The 23,242-nt window shown below is 35.8% G+C and overlaps 1 protein-coding gene across 5 annotated transcripts in view; it reads left to right on the top strand.

Annotated features, from left to right (window-relative positions):
- The window catches only part of SLC39A10 (solute carrier family 39 member 10), a 145,122-nt gene that overhangs the window by 82,937 nt on the left and 38,943 nt on the right, over nucleotides 1–23,242 (top strand). For 3 of the 5 annotated variants that reach the window (XM_047870952.1, XM_047870951.1, XM_047870953.1), the window contains 2 exons: nucleotides 19,558–20,582; nucleotides 22,528–22,735. In XM_047870952.1, coding sequence (XP_047726908.1) covers nucleotides 19,569–20,582; nucleotides 22,528–22,735 — 1,222 coding nt within the window. In that variant the 5' untranslated portion in view covers nucleotides 19,558–19,568. Of the gene's footprint in view, nucleotides 1–1,901; nucleotides 2,376–12,773; nucleotides 12,810–19,557; nucleotides 20,583–22,527; nucleotides 22,736–23,242 lie in introns of those variants that run through there. The other 2 variants (XM_047870954.1, XM_047870950.1) reach the window with 2 other exon arrangements.

The raw sequence follows: 23,242 nt of genomic DNA, 5'->3' as shown, positions 1-23,242 counted from the left end.
TAGTACAAATGCTTTTTGTTTCTTGTCCTTGCCATGTTTCCTTTATATGAGGATTAGCGCCTTTCTTATGCTTGGCGTTGGAATATGAAGCCTTTGGCCGTCAACCTTGGGTTACCACCTAATTCTGTCAACCGTTTCTTAGGTAGCATCTCTCGCAGTTTACCTTCTCTAATTTAAAATTTAAAAGGTGATGGTGTCTTCCTTGTATCTCCTTCAGAACAGAAAATGTGCCATACTGATTTTTATGCCTTAATTCCTTTTTCTCCTCTCCCCTCCTGCCTCTGATAAAGTAACTTTATTTATTGTATACTTATAGGCCTGTGAACAAATGTTTTGGTATAATAACTCTGAAGATGAATCAGTACTTTATTCTGATTATATGCAAAGAAGTATACTTTGTGCTATGTGGTGTTTTTTGTTTTTTGTTTTTTGTTTTTTGTTTTTTTTTAATTTTATTTTGAGAGAGAGAGTGTGTGCTCACGTGCGTGTGCTGAGGGGTGGCAGAGAGAGAGAGAGAATCTTAAGCAGACTCTATGTCCAGTAGGGAGTCCCATGCAGGGCTGGATCCCATGACCCTGGGAACATGACCTGAGCTGAAATCAAGAGACAGGCGCTCAACCAGTTGAGCCACGCAGGCACACCTGCGCTATGTTGTAGAGGAACAGAACCTTTTGATGGAGGCAGCTGTGGAGAGATTGATTTTATATGCCTTATCAAGATACATAGAATAATATGAGTAGGTATTACATTATAAAACAATGAGATCAGTAAAACAATGTTAGAAAAACATCTTGTGTAATTGTAATGTTTATTACATGACTGTAAAATTATATAAAAATGTAGAAAAATTAGGTAGTATAGATTCTGTATATTATAAAGTAGTGAAATCATGTTTTCCATTCTAGTGTATCTTTTTTAGTGTAGAATTTCAACTGACTTCATAACTTGTTCATGTTTGGAACACACTTTTTTTTTTTTTTTTTTAACGTTTATTTATTTTTGAGACAGAGACAGAGCATGAATGGGGAAGGGGCAGAGAGAGGGAGACACAGAATCCGAAACAGGCTCCAGGCTCTGAGCTGTCAGCACAGAGCCCGACGCGGGGCTCGAACTCACGGACCGCGAGATCATGACCTGAGCCAAAGTCGGCTGCTTAACCGACTGAGCCACCCAGGCGCCCCAAGGAACACACTTTTTAAGATGTTTGTTTTAAGTTAGGATACTCTAGTTATTTTCAAATGAAGTGCCAGTGTAAATAGAAAGTTTATTTTCAAGAAAATAATCATACCAATCTAATAAAAATGAGGAAGGAAGTCAGAAAGTTCTGCTAAAATCAAATAATTGTAAGATTTTGGGGAAAAGGTGCTCTTTAAATTCAGTGTAGGGGTACCTGTGCCACTCAGTCAGTTAAGTGTCTGACTTCAACTCAGGCCGTGATCTCACGGTTCGTGGATTTGAGCCCCAAGTCGGGTTCTGTGCTGACAGCTCAGAGCCTGGAGCCTGCTTCAGATTCTGTGTCTCCCTCTCTCTCTCTGCCCCTCCCCTGCTCATGTTCTGTCTCTCAAAAATAAACCAACATTAAAAATATTTAAAAAAATAAATTCACTGTGATATGTAATTTAATTTACAATTTATAAAGCAAACATAGCTTTTCCTAGGAAGATTTTTGCCTAAATACAAGTACTTGAAAATTTATTGAAGATAAAATATAAACTCTCTTAGTTAACAAGTATATGAATATTACATGTTAGTTCACTTGATGTTTTTTCCCTAAAAAAGAAACAAATTTAGGGGTCATGTTAATTTTAATTGTAGGTGTTTTTTTTTTTAAAGAAGAAAATACTAAAAATAGGGAGAAAAAACTTCTTAAATTTTAGAAACCATTGAAGAAATTGAAAAAAATTCATGTTTCATTGCATGTATATGAAAACATCTATACAGGAAAGGGAAAACATTGTAATCAAACTAAAAAGACACTGCACAGACTGACGATATTTTTTGTAGAATATATGACCAAGTCATATTATTTAAAAGCTCGTATATGTTGGTAAGAATATTGAGACACCAGGAATAATTATAAAGTATAGATAAAAATAAGGCAAAATTTTTTATTCCAAAATTAATAGTACCAAGTACTAAAGAGAATGCAATGATCATACTGCTGGTGGCAGTATAACCAAACTTAATTTCTCTAGAAACCAATTTGGAAATATGTAACAAGACCTGAAAAGTGTTAACATTTTTTTTGTAGTCTTTCCCTACATCTTGGAATTGCCCAAGCAAGTAACCAAAATTAATAGCACAAATTGAAATTATAATGATTGCGTATTGTGATTAAAACTCTACAAACAAATGCTTGTGAAACTCTTGAAACTGTAAGTAATTCATTTTCTTCCACATGTGACAAAATGTGATTTTGTTAACAAAAGCTTAAGATTTATAATTGCTGGCTTTTATTTTTAGGTTTTTTTTTTCCTTTTTTCTTCTTCCCCAGTGAGTAATTGCAACTTGAGTGATTGCAATTCGGCTTATTTAAGCATATTTTTAGTTTTATTCAGTCAAAGTTTTATGTGAATATAAAGTATTAAATAGTCTGAGGATTTTAGGGAAAAGGATAAATAAATCAGTCCCTTGTCTTCCTTCTTTTACATTCTTCTTCCTAGAGAGACAAGGGACTTCTTTCGTTTCATTAGTTGATTATCTTGCTAATTCACTGCTATGTCTCCAATGTGTCCATTAATTCTTGTTGATTTTCAATTTAAGTCATTTGTTTAGTGAAAGATGAGGATTTAGCACTCTTCCTCCCCTCTATGTACCTTCTCCCATTTTCTATATCCCTGTTTTTTCAGTACAATTATCCTGTAATTTTGATTTAGAACATTTATATTTTAATGACTATAAATTTTATAATACACAGCTATTACAATAAACTTATTTTTTCTTTCCTGCACAACTGTGTTTTCCTGGCATTAATACTTAATTTCTTTCTTTTTTTTTTCCTATGTGCCTGTATGTCACAAAATCTTTCTCAGCTCTGTATCTAAATGTAGCTTTGTAAGAAAGGGAATGTGCCCTAGGATGACTGTTTATAGAATGATTTGTAGTTTTCTTATATGTTGGGCATTGTTAAACCTGATAATAAAGATGGATTGATAATTGATAATGAAATCGGTACTTTGCTACTAAAATTAATATCTTCAGTATTTGAATTACATTTTTGTTAAGATTTTTTAAATGACAGAACTGAATCTTGACTTTGTTCAACAATTAAAAGGACCTTGATGGCTTAAAATAACTAGAAGGACACCTAAAATCACACAGAAAGCTTCCATGGTGGGGATGAAATAGCCTGCGTTGTCAGCATCATTAAAACGTGTTATAAAAAAATGTAAGAAAAAGTGTTGTAAAAAGATTGCCCTGGACATTCTGTGTTTTTTTTTGTTGTTGTTGTTGTTGTTTTTTCCTCTGTCTTCATGGAAAGGAAGGATCATTTTATTGGCAGTGCTTATGGATAACAAGCTGGTGCAAAATAAAGGACATGTAACAGTGATACAAAGGAAGAGTCAAGATGAATGTGGTGATAAAAATTTGAGAGTGGCAATAACTATTCTTAGAATGAAGGCAGCTGCCAGTGGTGATGAGTCAATTAGGTGTGTGTGCCTCATTCAGGTCCTAAAGTTAACACTCTACATCCTCTTCATGCTGCATGTTATGTTGGTTTATATGCATTTGGAGTGAAAGAGGTTGAAGTCCATTTACTTCAAGGGTAGCTAAGATCATAAAAATTTTAGTAGCTTCAAAAGGCATCATGGTATTTTGTGACTGGTAAAGGCCATTACATTTACTAATGTCAGATCAAATATTTGTTCTTTGTATTCACAAGCAGCAGAACAGACACAAGAGTATCATAGGTGGCTTTCAACAGCATGGTTCCAGGCTCCCTGTAATGAAAGCTTGAAGAGCAGAGACTTGAGATAGACTTGTTTTGACATCAGTGAGAAAATGTAGGTTTGCACATGAATGCTTAAATACAATAAAGATGGATTTGATATGTTGATGCTTGGTTTGGTACATTGAATGAAGGCTCAAATATTTTTTTTTTTTAATTTTTAATGTTTATTTTTGAAAGAGTGTGTGAGTGGGGGAGGGGCAGAAAGAGAGAGAGACACAGAATCTGAAGCAGGCTCCAGGCTCTGAGGTGTCAGCACAGAGCCCAACATGGGGCTCAAAGTCACGAACTGTGAGATCATGACTGGAGCAGAAGTCAGACGCTTAACTACTGAGCCACTCAGGCACTCCAAGGCTCAAATATTTTTATTCTTTCTCTCTTGGTAAAAGTTATTGAAATGGTAGCAGCACTGAATTATGCCCAAGCTCAATTATAGCATGCATCTAACTTTTTGTATGTATGAATCTTAGTGGAAATATCAAGAGATTGTTGGAACTGTGCTATTTTGGGAAGAGCTACATTGGCATTCCAAACTAAAACTATGGCATTAGTAGGTTAGGTATCTGGTGAAGGGAGGAATGGAAAACAAACCTTGAAGCTAGGACGATTTTGCCCTTCCTGTTGAGAACTCATTACTGAAATAGATATATACCTTGAAAAGTTATTTTTTTCTTCTGCCTTGAAAAGTGATGTCAATGAAACTGGTATGTTGTGATGATTCCTACTCAGGTACTAGTGAATTGGGTGCCTCTTGTAATCTAGAATTGGTCTTGGATGTACTAATGCTGCATGTGCTCTTGAATATTTTTGCACTTGATCTTAGCCAAAAGGCCAAGAAGCGATTGAATATTTTTGATGGCGCTCTTTAAAGGAATCAAAACAAAGGGACTTCTTCTCCCTGCTTATATACTTTATGAAAGTTAAGTGAAAGATACATAGAGTCACATCTAGTGGTCGTAACACTGTAGGTTAATATGCTTAATTGTTTTACAAACTTATATATACTTGTTTTACAACCAATTTTATATGCATTAGTTCAATTGATGGATAAATGTAGGTGCTTTCCCCCATTTTGCAGATGAGAAACAGTGACAGTACTGGGATGAATTTAGAGCAAAAGTTTCTGGCCCCTGGTTCTTTACTATGTACAAAAACATTATTCAACGGGACTATAGCAGAAATGTGACTTAAAACTGGGTCCTTGTTATATTACTCTTAATGCTACTTGCACTTAAATAGCATTTAACATCAGTGAAATGAAAAACGTTTAGAGGTCTTACCACTTAAAAAAAAATACACATTTTACTTGGTTGTCATAATTACTGTGAAATAGAACAGGAATTAATATCCCCACTCTGTAAGTTAAGTAATTTGCCCAGCAACTCATAGCAAGTGAGTTGGCAGAGCCAGATCTCTATTTTTGACTCCTAGAGTAGTGTTTCTGCAGTATGCAAACAGTCTCACTGCTTCTCAGCCATTTTGTGTGTACTGCTGTTGAATCACAGAGGGAAACTAAATTGTTATCTGACTACCAGTATTGATAAAGATTAATAAAGTCATTCAGTGGTATAAGTGCCAGTTCATGTGATTCAAGATAAAAATAAAACTAATTTCTGCCATTATTTAAAGAAGTCCTGTAATGAACCCCGTAAAAAAAAAAATGAAGTCCTTTATGAAATTGAGATACCATGTACATTTATTAAGTGGATTTTCACATTGTTAACTTTAAAGCATGATAAATTTATATAATCCAGGTTGGGTGTTTTAGTCATTTTTCTTTTGTTTTCTCCTTCATCGATCTTCAAAATACCAATCTAGAGCATTGAAATGGCTAGTTTTAAAACCTTGCTAAGCAATTTATAGTATTTTTCTTATTATTTTGTGATTGTGTTGTGTGCGTATGTATGAGAGAGCAAACTGAGATACAGACCAAAACTTTGGATTCTTTCATTTGGTTTTCATTTTTCTTTTAAAAAATACCAGCTTGAGTATTTTTTTTTTTTGAGTATTTTTTTTAAGTCAAATGTTGAGTGATCATACACAGGATATACTACATTAGTTGGCCTTTCCAGTAACAGCAACCTATTGTTGCCAATAGAATTATTTTAGTGTTTATTAGCTATTTTTCTTATGTCAAGCAATCATTTTGTTAACTAATCTATTGATCATATTGACTTTGTAATATTAACTGTAAGTAATAGACAATTTGTTTTCCCTTTAAAAGTGTTCTGGTAGTATACATTGGTAATTATCTCAGTGTTCTCTACGTTATTTTAAAATATGCTGGTGTTGTACAGAGTCCTAGACATTCAGGTTAGAGGACTATCACAAACTTGAACTATCACCTTAATCATGTTGTATATCTTCTCTGGGTCTTAGATTTCTGTGTGTAAAATAAGACTGTTTAGCTAGTATACTTAAATATCTTTTTATCTTAAACTTTCTATGGTTCTGTTATGTCTGTCTATATGAAATCAAGTTAATTGTCTTTAGACAAAATATCTATAGAAATATAATGTTAGCAATTAGTGTAATTTCGGAGTTTGTTCTTGATATAGGTGTTTTATTTAAAAATTAAAAAAATTGTAATTTGGCACTTTATTCAGGAAAAATTGAAAGCCTATAATTAAAGATGTTTGTAAGCTTTTATAAAAGAGCTTGGTATGGAGATTATCAGCCCTAATTACTTATGTTTCTTTTAAGTGTAGTCATATAGTGTTGTTTTTTTTTTTTTTAATATATGAAATTTATTGTCAAATTCGTTTCCATACAATACCCTAGTCATATAGTTTGTTAAGTAAGATCCTTTGGTTACCAATAATACGTTTCTTCTTTGTGGTTAAGAAATGGATTTTCTCTTACATTATTTTTAAGTGCATGTGACACTGGTAAAATTAGGTCTATAGTTTATGTAAGTATCAGTATATTGGTTTTGAAAATGTACTGTTATTATATAAGCTGTTATCATTGGGAAAATCAAGTGAACAGTGCATGGAAACTGAACTGTTTTTATAACCTATTATCTTGAATTATTTTAAAATAAGTTAAAAAATAAATTTGTCTCTGGAGATGGTTAAATATAGATCTGTTTCTACAAGCTGTATATTGAGAATTTTACTAATTGGAAATTAAAATACACTTTTTTTTAAGGTTTTATTTTTAAGTAAATTCTATAGCCAACATGGGGCTTGAACTCACAACCTCCATAGCAAGGGTTGTGCGCTCCACCCACTGAGCCAGCCAAGCGCCCCTGAAGTATATAGTCTTTATATATACTTTACATAAGGATTTTTAAAAAGTATATATACTTTACATAAGGATTAAACATTGTTTTCTCTCAAATAAAACATACCTCCAGCAAAGTACCCAAATGTTAAGTATAAACTTTGACAAATTTTCATGAAGTCAACACACCCATGTAACCAGCACCTAAGAAATAGAGCATTAACAGCAGCCCAGAATTCCCCTCATGACTTCTCCCTGCCACTTCCCATACCGAATTACAACCACTACCTTCACTAAATATATAGTTCTGACGCTAATGTTGAAATATTAGTGACTTTTACAGAAAAATATCGGTAGATCTCATTTTTATTTGCATTTAAAGCAAAATATTTCCATGAGAAATTGTATAATTGATTAGCACAGTGATTGTTATTTAATTGTGAATTAACCTGACTCTTACTGTAGAAATTATACAATGATGGAATATTTAAGCTTTTAACCAATGATATACTGGAAATCAGTAACAGAAGATGCAATGAAAATTGAACGTGTAATGGCAACTGCTCGTTGTTCAGAATCCATTCATCCTTTCTGGTGCAGTAGGATCATTCACAGATGTCTTACCCAGAAGGCTCGGGTAAACAACTAGATACATTTGCTGAAGTGGAAAACTAACACATTGTCAATGCACAGAAACTTAGAAAACTCCAAAACACACAAAAAAAAGAGACAATAGAATATCTTGGCTTGGGCAAAGCTCAGTCCTACAAAGGCCAGTACTTAGGGTTGAATGATAAATGGACTTAGGCGACATAACCTCCATTCCTTCTTGACAGAAAGGATCCTCTTTTTGCTGTGGTTAGAAAAGGATCCTTAACCTCCATGGAATGCTTGAGAAACTCCTGGATAAGTTGTGGTTGAGGCTATATGTGCCAGTCTCCTTAGAGCTGATTGAGGCCATGTGACTAAGTTCTTGCTATTGGAGTATTAGAAGTGATACATGCAATGTCTGCTTCATTTGCTGCTAAAGAAAGTTCTGTACCTGGACTTCAATTTTTTCTGTTTTACTAATGATTGGAATAGCACTCATGTAAGGCTGATGTATCTGATTGATTGGAGTGGAGGTGCTCACAGACCTGGAGCAGTCATCTTGGACTGTTTTGTTGTTGTTGTTTTTTAATTTGTTTATTTGGGGCGGGGGGGGGCGGGTAGAGGCTTCACGCAAGTGGGGAGAGGGGCAGAGAACAAGCAGGGAGGGAGAGAATCCTAAGCAGGCTCCACGCTGTCAGCACAGAGCCCAGCACGGCACTCAAGATCCCATGAACTGTGAGATCATGACTTAAGCCAAAATCAAGAGTTGGACGCTTAACCAACTGATCCATCCAGGTGCCCTGTCTTGGACTGTTTTTGACGGAGAAATAAACTTGAGTGTTTCTTAAGCCATTGCCCTTTTGGGAGAGGTTCTTTGCAATAGCTGTTTGGTCTATGCTAACTAATTCATACTTCATCCAAATGACTCTCAAAGCACACATTTGCTGTAGCAGTTCTGAACTAAAGTTGGAAAGTTTATGAATGATTTAAACACATAACACAGGTTTAAAATTACATGTCACTCATGTGCTTGCATTCCTATGATCTCTTACATGTAAATAATTAGAGGAGTCAAGATATTTAGAATTCTTGGCAATAAATAGAGTACTATACATTTAAAACATGACAAATGAAAATTTAAATCTCAGACCATCTGGTTTTTGTGTTTCATGTGAAACTGGTAACCAAAGAGTTAATGGGACTAGCAAGCACAGCTGCAGCTTTAACCCAGACCTTTTATTTTGTTTGTCTTTAAATATCTCTGACTCTCCTCTTTGAGGGAGGCAGATTTGAGCCTTCCTCTCTTGTTGCCTTGTCTCCTTGTTTGACTGCCTTTCAAATAAACCCTTTCCTGGCTGTATACTCAGTGTTGCAGTGATTGGCTTTGCTGTGCATTGGGCATATGAACTTGGGTTCAGTTACAAATTTGGCAAGCCAACCCGGCGCTCTTTGCCTCTGGTTTGTTGGTCCCCAGTCAGTAATAGAAGTCTGATGACAAGTCCAAGCAGCTGCCTTGGCTCTTTTTCCTGGGGACCATCCCCAGAGCCCCACTCCAACAGGGCACCATTGACTTTTGGTGCTCAGTTTAGCCCTTGTGGCAAGGAAACCATTTTTGGTTTGGACGGATGTCTATTGGTAAGTGCTTCATGTGCCATGCTTGGCCTGTGAGCTTATTTCTTCCTTCTCTTTGGTTTGGCTTCGATTTTTTTTCTCTCATTTGATTACCTCCAAGTAGGGAGTTTTGGTTCTCTTAACCTTTTTTTGCTTAAAGAATGGCTAACTAGGAAGTCATTTGGTTCCGTTGGTGAAGCCTTACTTTTGAGGAGGAACCAGTGCTCAGAGGTGCTATGGACTTCATTTGGTTTGTTTGTTGCCTGCAGCTTTTGGTATCTTTGGACAAAACTGGCCATATTCTAATTGGAAAATGGGAAATGAAAATTCATTTCCCACATGTAGACCTTTGGGTTGTAGTCTCCAAAATTGGGCAATGTGTACTTACGAATCTATGGAAAGAAAAAAAATCATCTTTTTGTAACACTGCTTGGCCACAATATTTATTTGACTCCAGAGAAAATGATTAATTAATGGACCCATAAATTATAATACCATCTTCCAATTAGATTTGGTTTTTTTGTGTGTGGGTTTTTTTTTATTTTAAGTTTATTTGGAGAGTAAGAGAGAGAGTACATGGGTGAAGGAGGGGCGGAGAGAGAGGGAGAGACTCCCAAGCAGGTTCCACATTGTCAGCATGGAGCCTCACTCGGGGCCAGTCCCATGAGCTGTGAGATCATGATCTGAGCCAAAACAAAGAGTTGGATGCTCAATGAGTCTTAATGTCAGAAGTACCCCATATTTGGAATTGGTTTTTCTATCTGTTAGAAATAAGTTTTTTAGATTTATGGTCTAAATTTTTAAACAGAGGTTTTTCTTTATCTTCGAACTGCCTACAAAAAACCCTCTGTATTTGCCTTTAGAATCTCGTTGCCACCTTGGCTAAATAGGTAAGTTTTGTGATGATCTGTAATCCTATTTAAAAAACCAGTTTTTTAATGTTTATTTTTGAGAGGTAAACAAAGTGCAAGCAGGGGAAGGGCAGAAAAAGAGGGAGACACAGAATCTGAAGCAGACTCCAGGCTCTGAGCTGTCAGCTCAGAGCCTTACACGGGGCTCAAACCCACGAACTGAGATCATGGCCTGAGCTGAAGTTGGTCGTTTAACCGACTGAGCCACCCAGGTGCCCCAGATCTGTAATCCTATTTTAAGCGTCTTCTTTAAAACCTGATATTTCTATTTTCCCAAATTCAAGTAATTAACTCCCTTCCCTTCCCTTCCTTTCCCTTCCTTTCCTTTTTTCTTTTCTTTCAGAGAGAGTGCATGTGCCCGCAAGTAGGGGAGTGGGGGGCAGGGGAAGAGAGAGAAAGAAAGAAAGAAAGAAAGAATCCCAAGCAGGCTTCACACTCAGCACAGAGCCTGATGCAGGGCTCAGTCTCACAAACTGAGATTATGACCTGAGCTGGAATCAAGAGTCAGATGCTTGGGGGGTGGGAGGGAGGGAGGGTGGGTGATGGGTATTGAGGAGGGCACCTTTTGGGATGAGTACTGGGTGTTGTATGGAAACCAATTTGTCAATACATTTCATATATAAAAAAAAAAAAGTCAGATGCTTAACTGACTGAGCCACCCAGGTGCGCCCCCCCCCCCAATTCAACTTCTAAATGAAGTCTTTTTGACTAATGAGTCTAGTTTATTTGGTATATCAAATTACATGAGAAGCATTATCAAAGAAGATGATAAACCTTCTTAGGTTATATTGTAATGGTAAATGCTATAGCTGTTCCAGAAATTATGTAAAATTCCTAATGAATGTTTTCATATATCCTCATATAATGTCATCACTTGTAATTTTAATTACCGAAGTGTCCCAGAATTTCCTTGTTAATTGCATTGTAATGACAAATACCTGATACCTTTAAGAGATCATAAAATTAAACCAAGAATTCCCAGAACTAGTGAGAAAACTGCATTGTTTTTTGTGGAGATGAGGGTGACTTTAGAGAGAAGTTATGTTTCAGTAGTGCACCTTGGTGGATGTTAGATTCCAGTTCTGATTAACTATCTTTGTTGTTCTCGTATAAAACTGGTCTGGATCCTGAATTCTTCTGTTTTTCTCAAATGTCTGGCTAAGACCCTCCAAACTAACATTTCTAATTTTCTCCTTTTCTCTTCACTTGGAATCATTGAGAACTAAAACTGCCCTTTTTTTCCGAAGCCCTGCAAACTGAGGCTAGACACTTTGAGGTATACTTCAGAGAAAATTGCCACAACAGCTCATGTTTAGACAGTCTTCATGCCTGTTGCTGTATGGGCCACTCAGGTCACCAGAGATATACAGATAATTGAGCAAGTTTATCCCAGCTGTCCTCATTTGACAGATCTGCTGTTGGAACATCCAGATCTTAAGATGTTCACAGAAGCAGTTTTATGGATCAAGGATAAAGAAGAACACTGGATGCAGTGGTAACCTATCAGCTCTTATTCATTGCCAAGATCACCAGAAATTAGACTGCTTGATTGCTCAAGGGAACAGGTGGGCCTATCAAGCTGCCAAGCTGGCACCTCAGAAAGATTCCAAAACCCTCTGTAATGGCTTTAGTACGAGACATAGACTTAACTAAGTATCAACCCCAGTACTCTTCTGAAGACCTAAAAGAGGTGGAGAATGGGATTTTGGACACATTACTGGCACTAAAGCCAGCTGGAAATACAATGAACAGGAGATAATCCTTATCCCAGAACATCTCATGGAAAAAATAGTCATATTCACCAAAGCACCCCACATGGGTGAGATTGTTACTTTTCAGTGGATCCAGAAGTACATTGTGGGTCCCAATCTTTAGAGAACCATCAAAAAGTCCAAAATGTGACATTTGTGATGAAAACAATCATAAGACTGGGCCCCCACCATTTCTAAAAGGTGTACCACTTAGAGTTATCAAACCTAAAGAAGACTGGCAGGTAGACTTTACTATGATACTACAAACAACAAGTGATTTTTGATATTTGCTAATATTTGTAGGCACCTTTTACAAGTTGAGTTGAACTTCTCCATGCCATTCAGAGAAGGCATCAGAAGTTATCAAAACACTGCTAAACAAAATCATTTCTAGATTTGGATTGCTGCTAACAATTTAGAGCGACAATGGAGTGGTATTTGTGGTGAAAGTCACATAAGCAGTGTCCAGTGCCCTGGGCATTAAATAATGAAAATTACATGCTTCATGCAGAAACAGAAAATCAGCTGGGAAAACAGAAAAATGAACCATATGCTTAAATGAACCATATGCTTAAAAGAACCTTGGCAAAATTTTGCAGAGAAACCAATTCAACTTGGGGAAAAAATCTTGTGGGTTGCCCTGCTTTGGGTAAGAGTGGCCCCTAGCAATAAGCTTGGCTTAAGCCCCTATGAAATGTTGTATGGAAGACCCTTTCTACATCCTTTTTATGACTTAAGAGTTCCTGATGGGAGCACTATGGATACTATCAGGTATGTTCAATATTTGGGAAATACTTAACTGATATACATAAGTTTGCTTCCAGCAGGTTGATGTGTACCCCACAGATGTTCACTTATACCACGTGATACCTGGAGACTTGGTGTTATTAAAGAGAAGCACTCAGAGGACCTTGTTGGACAGGACCTTCTGCAGTGCTGTTGACCATCCATTCTTCAGTGAAACTAAAGGGAGTTAAGCCATGTATTTATCACTCAAGTGAAGCTGGTTCCATAAGAATCCACAGGTTCCCTATACCCTGTTGGCAAGGAGAACGTTGAAAAGAACGCTCCTTGGATCAGTGAGCCTCTGAAAGACCTAAAACTACTATTTAGGACATTTGGTTTTCAGTATTTTGTATTTTCAAGTGTTTGCAACCTCTCAAGCTTGGAAAGATAATTCCACCATTAGTATTTCTCTGACGTTGGTCAAGGCTGGCAGTCTTTCTCACTGTTGGCTATATCATCCTGAACCCAGCACAGAGTACCACCACAGCAACCCAGTAATAATGCCTATAACTAACCTTTCTTTGCTCCTTTCATGTAATTTGACGCTCTCCATCAACTTAGAGTCAGGTTCATCAAGTCATTCAATTAACCATACTTCTTGGTTTCAAATGATACCTTCAGTGAGTCTGCAGAATGAAATTATTGATCCTCCTGAATTAACAGGAGTGCTTTGTGCATCCCTAGGTTACATTTTGTATGTGGATAGGAATATGTTGCTAGGGGAACCAAAGTACAAAAAGTCTTGGTAATGCAGAATGTTGGGTTTCAGTTGGAATGTTGGAACTAAAGAATATTTCTAAATGAGTGCGGAAAGGTTCTAGTCTACTAACTCCAGTCTTTGCCACATTTCAGTTAGAAATAACTAGAGTGGTCGTGGTCCTAGTTCCCTTGAGAACGAGGAATGGTAAAAAGACAATGGGGTTGAAACAAGTAACCATAGGTTAACAGGACTAGTAAGTGCAGCTGCAGCTTTCTACCCAGACCTTTTTTTGTTTGCCTTTAAACATCCCTGAATGTCCAGCAGACTTGAGGCTTGCTCTCCCATCTTGTTGTCTCCTTGTTTGCTTCTCAAATAAACCCTTTCCTTGCTGTATACTTGTTTCAGTGATTGGCTTTGCTGTGCTTTGAGCATACGAGCTTGTTTAGCGACACATGGAGTCATTTATTTGATGTTGCCTGATCAGAATACATGTAGGTTTTATTCCCACCACTGGTACCTGTTGACAGAGATAATATGCACTGAATAAACCACAAGGCATTTACATATCTGATGAATGGAGCAACGTTGACTAAAAATGTCCTCTTTCACTAGCATCTTCTAGTGGAAAATCAAAGTAAACTGCAGGGAGTATAACTGTCCTCTTTCTGCTTAATAGTGATTGTCTTCATTACTCATGCCTTTTCATTAGTGCACAAGTAAAATTAATATATTTTAAATGGTGATTTTATCCATGAGACTATATGAGAAACTGATGTGTTTGGATTAAAAAATAAAAAATCAAACTTAGTGTAGTTTGGCAGTTAAAAAACATTATAGGCTAATTGTATTTTAAAATTCTTAAGCCACATCTGTCACATAATTCTATCTAATTTGGGAAACTGTAACATTCATTTGACTGAAGTATCATATTAAATAAATGGGAATGTTTGATTTATTTATATTGATTGTAGTTCTCAAGCCTTAGCCATCTGACTCATTGACTGGATAAAACATTGCTGATCCCTACCTTCAGAGTTCCTGATTGAGTAGGTCTGTGTAGGGTGCAAGGATTAACATTTCTAACAAGTTCCAAGGTGACCATGATGCTACTTCTGCTCCTACAACCATACTTTGATTACATGAAGAGAAGTTATGTGAAATCTTTTCAAACTTAAGACTACATTGAAGAATATCACCTCAATCCCATTATGCTGCTCTGACAAATAATAAGTGTTTTGTGACAGTGTTTCAGGCCCCCTCCTCCCTTCTTAAGAAATAAAACTGCAGATGCGATGCAGTGCATTTGACTCCCCTCCTCTTCCTGAAAAGTAACCATTCCAGAGTGTAATCATCCCCATGATAGGTTCTTGCTACCTGTATATATACACCCTAAAAGTAAGATGTTCTGCATGTTTTTAATTGTGTTTAAGTGATAGGACATGTATCTTTTTGTAATTTATAAATTGTTTCTGGGATTTGTGCATGTTATATATTCCTTCATGTTCGTACATTTATAACTGCAGTGTAAGTTTTAATGACATAAATATACCACATTTATTTCATCTGTTCTTCCACTGATGGGCATGTAGGTTTGTGGCAGGCACTAATGATTACATAATTGACTGCCATTCTTTATTTTACCTCCTTTTAAACCTGCTGTTAAGTCCCCATGTTCTGTGGGCACTTCCTCTCATATGCAGGAGAGAGAGATCTTTCCATTCCTAAGGGAATGAATATGTTTGTCTAAGTCAATCATAGTAATTTCTTCCTTTACCAGTTACAGGTTTTGGCATGGGTATGTTGTACAGTCCTGTTCAAATATATGGAAAGAGAAATCTGGGATAGACTTTAGGGAAAGATTTTTCTCCCTGGGTAAGAAGAGACATGAAGAGAAATCCTCCAGTTTTGAATATAGTTGTACAAGGTTAGAATAATTGTAGCAATAGCAGTTCCTTGAGACTGCAGGGACAAACCTGAGAGCCTGAGTTTTTGATCATGCAATAATCCTGGAACCACCCATTTCTCCCAGCTTTTTATGTGAAATTTTCCTTTAGTGTTCTATTATTTATAACCAAAGCATCCTGTCTTAAGGTAGTTCTTTTTTATTTATTTATTTTTTAACATTTATTCATTTTTTTTGAGAGACCGCATGAGCGGGGAAGGGGCAGAGAGAGGGATATACAGAATCGGAAGCAGGCTCCAGGCTCTGAGCTGTCAGCACAGAGCCCGACACGGGGCTCGAACTCACAAACTGCGAGATCCTGACCTGAGCTGAGGTTGGACGCTCAGCCGACTGAGCCACCCAGCGCCCCAGAAAGCTTTTTCATTTAAATACATTATGTATATAGAAAAGTGCACAGAGTATAAATACAATGAATTATCACAAAGTAAACATATTTGTGTAACCATTACTCAGTTACCTCACTTTCCAATTCCAATTATTGCCCTCTACCTACCTTTCAAAAAGTCATCATTGGGGTACCTTAGCTGGCTTAGTCGGTAGAGCATGCATCTCTTGATCTCAGGGTTATGAGTTCAGGCCCATGTTGGGTATAGAGATTACTTCAGAGTAAAATCTCTAAGGAAAAAAAAAAGTCATTATCTTGGTTTAGTTTTACTCATTTTTAACTTTATATAAATAGACTTATACACTACGGTCTCTTTAGTGATTGCCATCTTTTGTACAATCTCATGTTTGTGAGATTTATTTGTGTTAATGTGTGAAGCTGTAATTTCATTTTCATTCCTGTATAGTATTCTGTTGAAAGATTATTCTGTTGATGAACATTTGGCCTTTTTTTTGTGTGTTTTAAGCTATGATAAATGATGATTGTGTTAATTTTCATATTCATGTCTTTTGGTGTCACTGTGTATGCATTTCTGTTGAACATATACCCAGGAGTAGAATTGCTGTGTGAGTGGATATGCTTATGTTTAACTTCTGGGGGATCTGTCAAACATTTTTCCAAAAGATACCAATGTATGGTTAGTCCCACCAGCAGTGCATTATCTACACCATTTGTATTTTATTCATTCTGGTGGGTATATAGTAATACCCAAGTGTGATTTTCATTTGTATTTCTCTGATAACTACTGAAGTTGAGAATCTTTTCATATGCTTAGTAATTTGGCTGTCTTCTTACAAAATGCCTGTTCAGACTTCCTGCCTGTTTTTCCATTGAATTGTCACATAATTTTCACGTTGCCTTGTGGAAATTCCTTATATATTCTTGACTGGTAACATGGTGATAATCTTTTCTCGATCTGTGACTTGCCTTTTTTTATTATTAAGATTTTATTTTTAAGTAATCTTTACGCCCAACATGGGGCTCAAACCCACAACCCCAATATCAAGAATTGCATGTTCTACCATCTGATCCAGCCAAGCACCTCCCTCCCCCCCCTTTTTTTTTTTTTTTTTACAGATCTGTGGCTTGCCATTTTTCATCTCTTGATGAAATCTCTTGATGAACAGACCTTAATTTTAATTGTACTATACTTTATTGTTTTTCCCTTTATAATGTTTTTTATGTTCTATCCTGAAGGTCTTTTTTTTTTAGTATATATATTGCAAAAGAATATTTAATGGCATGGGGAAATACCATTTAATAAGTGGAAGAAAGAGCCTGTAAAACAGTATGATCTCAGTTTGGTAATGCTACATTCTCCATCTGGCCCCTGGATTACCATATCAAAACTGGCGGCCATCCCTGCCCCCACATGCACTCCTTATGCCCTTACCCTGCTCTGCTCTTCAGTTTCCTTACTACCTGCTAACATAGTCTACAGTTTTTTTTTAATTTTATTTTTTTAATTTACATCCAAATTAGTTAGCATATAGTGCAACAATGATTTCAGGAGTGGATTCCTTAATGCCCCTACCCATTTAGCCCATCCCTGCTTCCACAACCTCTCCAGTAACTCTCTGTTCTCCATGCTTAAGAGTCTCTTAAGTTTTGTCCTCTATCTTGAAGGTCTTAATGGTAGTTTGCTGAATAAATGTTCTAGTTGTACACTTTTCAGGACAGTAGCCAGTAGCCACATGTGGTTATTGAACACTTGAGGTGTGGCTAGTCTGAGTAAAGATGTTCTGTAAGTGTAAAGTGGATGCTGGATTTCAATGAACATAGTATTAAAAAAGAATATCAAAATCAAATTAATAGTTTTTATATTTATTACATGTTGAAATGATCACATTTTGCATATATAGGGAGTTAAATATGGAAATGACCTGCTTTTTCTAGAAAATTTTAAAATTACATAATTGACTCACATTGCATTTCTATGTTCTAGAAGTGTGCTATCCAATAGAACTTTCTGTGATGATGGACATGTTCTATATCTATACTGTCCAATATAGTAGCCATAAGCTGAAAGTGTCCATTGAGCATTGAAAATGTAGTGAGGGTGATTGAGAAGCTGAATTTTTTTTTTTTTTGTATTTGAGAGACAGAAAGTGTGAGCAGGGGAGGGATAGAGAGAATCCCAAGCAGGCTGTGCACCGTCAGCACAGAGCCTGACTTGGGGACGAACCAGGAGATCATGACCTGAGCTGATGCCAAGAGTTGGACACTTAACTGACTCAACCACCCAGGTGCCCCTGAGAAGCTGGATTTTTAATTGTAGGTAGTTTAAATGTAAGTAGCCATCTGTGGGTAGTAGCTACCATATTGAACAGCACAGTTCTGGACACTCTATTGCTTTAACATTTATTGTTTGACGTTTAGGTTTATAATCTGTCTGAATTGATTTTACATATAGTGTGAAGTAGGGGTCAAGTTTTATTTTTTCTTTCAAATGGAAATCGAGTTGACCAAGCATCAAGGAAGAAAGAATCTTTATTATTTTTAGATTGTTCTTTGTTTGTTAGGTATATTTATTTGTTTGTTCTTCCATCAAATGCCACACTGTCTTTAGTTGCTGATAGAGTAAGTGTTCTTGTTCTTCATGAATGTCTTGGTCATTCTTGGACTTTACTATTTCCACATAACTATAAAAAGTACTTCATCAATTTTCAGTTTCCTTTGGGATTTTGACATTACTTTGGCTCTATATAACATCCAGTCATGAATATGATATAGCCATTTATTTAGGTCTTTCACTTGTCTCAGTAATATGTGATCTTTCATTTATGTAAAGGTCTTGCACATCTTTTGCTAGATTTATTCCTAGTCATTTGGTACTGTAAATGATACTGTTTTCTAATTTTAATTTTTCATTATTGCTAGTGTATAGAAGTAAAATTGATTTTAGGTTATTGTCTTTATATATGGCAATTATACTGAATTAGCTTATTAATTTTTATAGATTCTTTTGGATTTTTTATATACCCAATCCTATAATTTGTGAATAATGACATCTTTCTTTCTTTCTTTCTTTCTTTCTTTCTTTCTTTCTTTCTTTCTTTTTCTTTTTCTCTCTTTCTTTCTTTCTTTCTGAGAGAAAGAGAGAGAGAGCACTAGCAGGGGAGGGGCATAAAGTGAGGGGGAGAGAGTCCCAAGCATTCTCTGCACTGTCAGCGCAGAGCCTGATGTGGGTCTCAAATGGAGGAACCTGTGAGATCATGACCTGAGCCAAAACCAAGAGTCGGATGCTTACCTGACTGAGCCACCCAGGCGCCCATCTTTCTGGTTTTTATACATTTTATCATTTTATTTCATCTTCTTGTCTTATTGTACTGCCCAGGACCTCAACAACAGAGATTAGCAAACTTTTGTAAAGGACCAGATAAGAAGGAAGCCAACAGTTTCTGTATAAATATATAGTAGACTCTTACATGTTGTGCTTAAAGGGAGTCAGAATTGTCTTATAGATGGAGTCTTGAGCAATTTGTACTAATTTGAAGGGTTGTACACATTTGATAAAAGGGGCCATTTTTATAGGGAATTGAAGAAGGAAAGAATGATTTATAGTCATGAAAGAAATGTGGTAAAACATTTGTCTAGTGGATTAGCAATTTCTGGAGAGTTTATGATTATTTTGAATGTGTCTAAGTATGAACTAATAATTGCCTCTCTTTTTAAATCTCTTCAGGAAAAATAGAAATGAAGGTACATATGCACACAAAATTTTGCCTCATTTGTTTGCTGACATTTATTTTCCATCACTGCAACCATTGCCATGAAGAACATGACCATGGTTCTGAAGAACATCACAGACATCGTCGTGGGATGACAGAATCGGAGTCAAGCAAATTTTCAGTGCTGGATGCTGAAAATGAAAAAAAATATTACATTGAAAAACTTTTTGACCGTTATGGTGAAAATGGAAGATTATCCTTTTTTGGTCTGGAGAAACTTTTAACAAACTTGGGCCTTGGAGAGATAAAAGTTGTTGAGATTAATCATGAGGATCTTGGCCACGATCATGTTTCTCACTTAGATATTTTGGCAGTTCAAGAGGGAAAGCATTTTCACTCCCATAACCACCAGCATTCCCACAATCATTTAAGTTCAGAAAATCAAACTGTGACTAGTGTATCAACAAAAAGAAACCATAAGTGTGATCCAGAGAAAGAGACAATTGAAGTATCTGTCAAATCTGATGATAAACATACACATGACCGTAATCATCGCTTATGTCATCACCATTGTTTGCATCACCACCTAGATCATAACACCACTCGCCATTTTCCCAATGATTCCATTGCTCACAGTGAGCGTGGGGAGCCTAGCCATGAACCTTCAACAGAGACCAATAAAACACAGGAACAATCTGAAAGTAAGCTACCAAAAGGAAAAAGGAAGAGAAAAGGGAAGAAAAGTAATGAAAATTCTGAGGTTATTACACCAGGTTTTCCCCCCAACCATGATCAGGGTGAACAGTATGAACATAATCGGGTCCACAAACCTGATCGTGTACATAACCCAAGTCATTCTCACGTACGCCTTCCGGAACATAATGGTCACGATCCTGGTCATGGACACCAAGATCTTAATCCTGATAATGAAGGTGAACTTCGACATACTAGGAAGCGAGAAGCACCACATGTTAAAAAAAGTGCAATTTATTCAGCTGCTACCCACAAAGATCATAATGAAGATGACCGTCAGCATGAGGTAGGTGTGAAGAGATGGTTGCTCCATAATTCTCAGATAATTGTGGACTATTTTAGGTAAAAAGCGAAGTAACAGTGGAGAATAGTCAATCGTATTCAAACTTATTTCCAGATAATGTTTCTGAACAAAATACTTTAAGATCCTAAAATCAGATTAAAGATTTTTATCTGGATTTTCACTTGTGTTATTCTCAAAAATGGGTCCCTCAAATGTAAATGTTCAGAGGTTGTTAGAACTCATATTCATTATGTTACTTTCTTGCTTATGATTTGTTTTGACTTCCCAAGTTTTCATTTTGTTATTGTTAGTTGGTTTCTAGATATTTGAAAATTAAAGCCTCTTGTGTTCAACCTGTCCTATTGGAAAGTAACTAGGCATTTTCTTTACATAATCATTAACTTAATGAATTAACTACAGAATGGTTCCCTGTCATTGATGTAGCTCCAAAGTCAGGTATTTTGTATATATGGTAGGTTTGTTTTCTGTATGTCACTTTATGATACAGAGGGCCTACTGCCTTAAAATTAATCTTCTCCCATGCCCTTTGATAGATTTAGGGTGAATGCAAAAAGATAAAATAACAGGAAAGTCCACTAGTAATGGGATGGTTATGTTTTCCTTTAAAATATTCATGTTCTTTTGAATACTTTCACGTTTGATTTGTTCCTTCCTGATTTTTTTTTAACTATTTGCCTCATACACATTTTGTTTCATTAAAGGTATATCAACATTTTTGTTTAATTTTTAGTACTCTGTATTCTTAATAAAGTTGAGAAAATTTATTTTTATTTATTAATTTATTCAATTAATAAAGTTGAATTTATTTGTTGCTCATATGTATAAAAAGCAGCACCATTTAATATGGAAAATGACCCTACCCTTTGCTGTTTCTGTTTCTATTATGAAATATGTTTTGCATCTATGGAAATATCTTTGTGTTTCTTCCCTGGATAATCAGATATTGATTTTAGCAGTTATAAACACTGATTTTAAAATCACTTCTATTTAAAAATAAATAAATAAAGGCACTTATATTTTAAAATCTTAGTGTATTTGTGAAGAAGTGCTTTTATTTATTTATTACTTTAGATAATATCTTAGAATCTTTTGTTGATAATAACCAGACATTATCATATTCTTTCTACCAGACTTGTGGGGTCTGCATCAGTCAAACATGTTGTTTTATATCTTCACAGGTCTGATGCATGCTGGGAATTTTCTTAGGATTTCTAGAAATGTTCTGTGCAGTAGATAGAGTAGTATCTCACATTAAGACCTGAGAAGAAGCATTTTTTTGTTTGTGTGTTTTGATTTTGTTTTTTATACCATAAAAAAAATCATATAATGAGGTAGCAAGTCAGTAACAAGCATACAACTGAAGTGTATTATGTGTGGGGGAAAAAAGAAAAAGCACCACCACCTGCTTTGCCTTCATTTTAGATATTTTGCATATGATAGGTCCAAACTTGTTTGCTATGTGTTGTCTGCTTTGTTTTGCCCTTAAAAGTACTGGTGGATGAAGCTGCCTTCTCTTGTCTTCTACTTTTAGCATTTAGGCTAGAATGATATATTTTAATATAAATTTATTAAAGTACTTTGTGTCTATTTGACAAATGATTGATGATTTCACTTTGAATAGGAAAGTGATTTTTCTTCTCACCCCTTACGAATATAGTTGTGAGTGATTTTTATCAGTTACCAAGAAAGTCATTATCTTCATGTATTAGAGTGGAAAAATGGCTAAAGTCCATAAAGTCTTGGGTAATGAAGTTCAATGTATTTCCATCATAAATCCTTAAAAGAAACCTTTATTTGTAATAGTTATCTGTATTACAGATTATTTTCAAATACTATTTAGAATATTTTTCATTACATAGTAATTTCTTTTTCTGCTTAATCTTCTTAAAGTAGTCTTACTTAATTTGTTTTATCAATTCCCTTGCAGTGTTTGAACGTCACTCAGTTGTTAAAATACTATGGTCATGGTGCCAATTCTCCGATCTCACCTGATTTATTTACATACCTTTGCCCTGCTTTATTGTATCAAATCGACAGCAGACTTTGTATTGAGCATTTTGACAAACTTTTAGTTGAAGATTTAAATAAAGATAAAAATCAGGTTCCTGAAGATAAGGCAAATATAGGGGCATCAGGTAAGAAAGATTTAAGTTTTTTTTCCCTCAAAATAGTCTCTCTACTTATTTTTTTAATGTAATTGAATTAGTACTGTAATTCCAAATTGTCTTCTTTTAGGTGACTTTCGGTGTTTTAGTCAGGCTTAGATATGAGCATTTAGAAAGGATTGGGGATAGACAAGAGGCACAATACAGCTTACTTGTCCCTTTCTGGTATTATGGAGGAATGTTTTTGCTATGGATAGAGAACTAGATTAAAAAGGAGATTGTAGGTTTGCGATAAAGTGGATTCTTCTTCATGGGCAAATGTAAATATTGGGGCCACTAATTAAAGTGATTTGGTGTTATAGTTACTTTTTAGCAGAGTTGAGGGCCTCTGATAAAAAGCTAACATTAAGTTTATAAGGAAATAAAAAGGGAAGCCAGTGTGGTTAAACTCTCTGAATGTTTCAGAAGTGCCAGTGATTGGCACATGAATTGATCATGGGCAATTTTATAGAGACCTTCAACAAAAGACCGAAACTA

This window comes from Prionailurus viverrinus, chromosome C1, assembly GCF_022837055.1.
Source record: "Prionailurus viverrinus isolate Anna chromosome C1, UM_Priviv_1.0, whole genome shotgun sequence".
NCBI classification, from domain to species: domain Eukaryota; kingdom Metazoa; phylum Chordata; class Mammalia; order Carnivora; family Felidae; genus Prionailurus; species Prionailurus viverrinus.
Note: the sequence above shows the minus strand (reverse complement) of the source record. Positions and strands in the feature narration are given on the sequence as shown.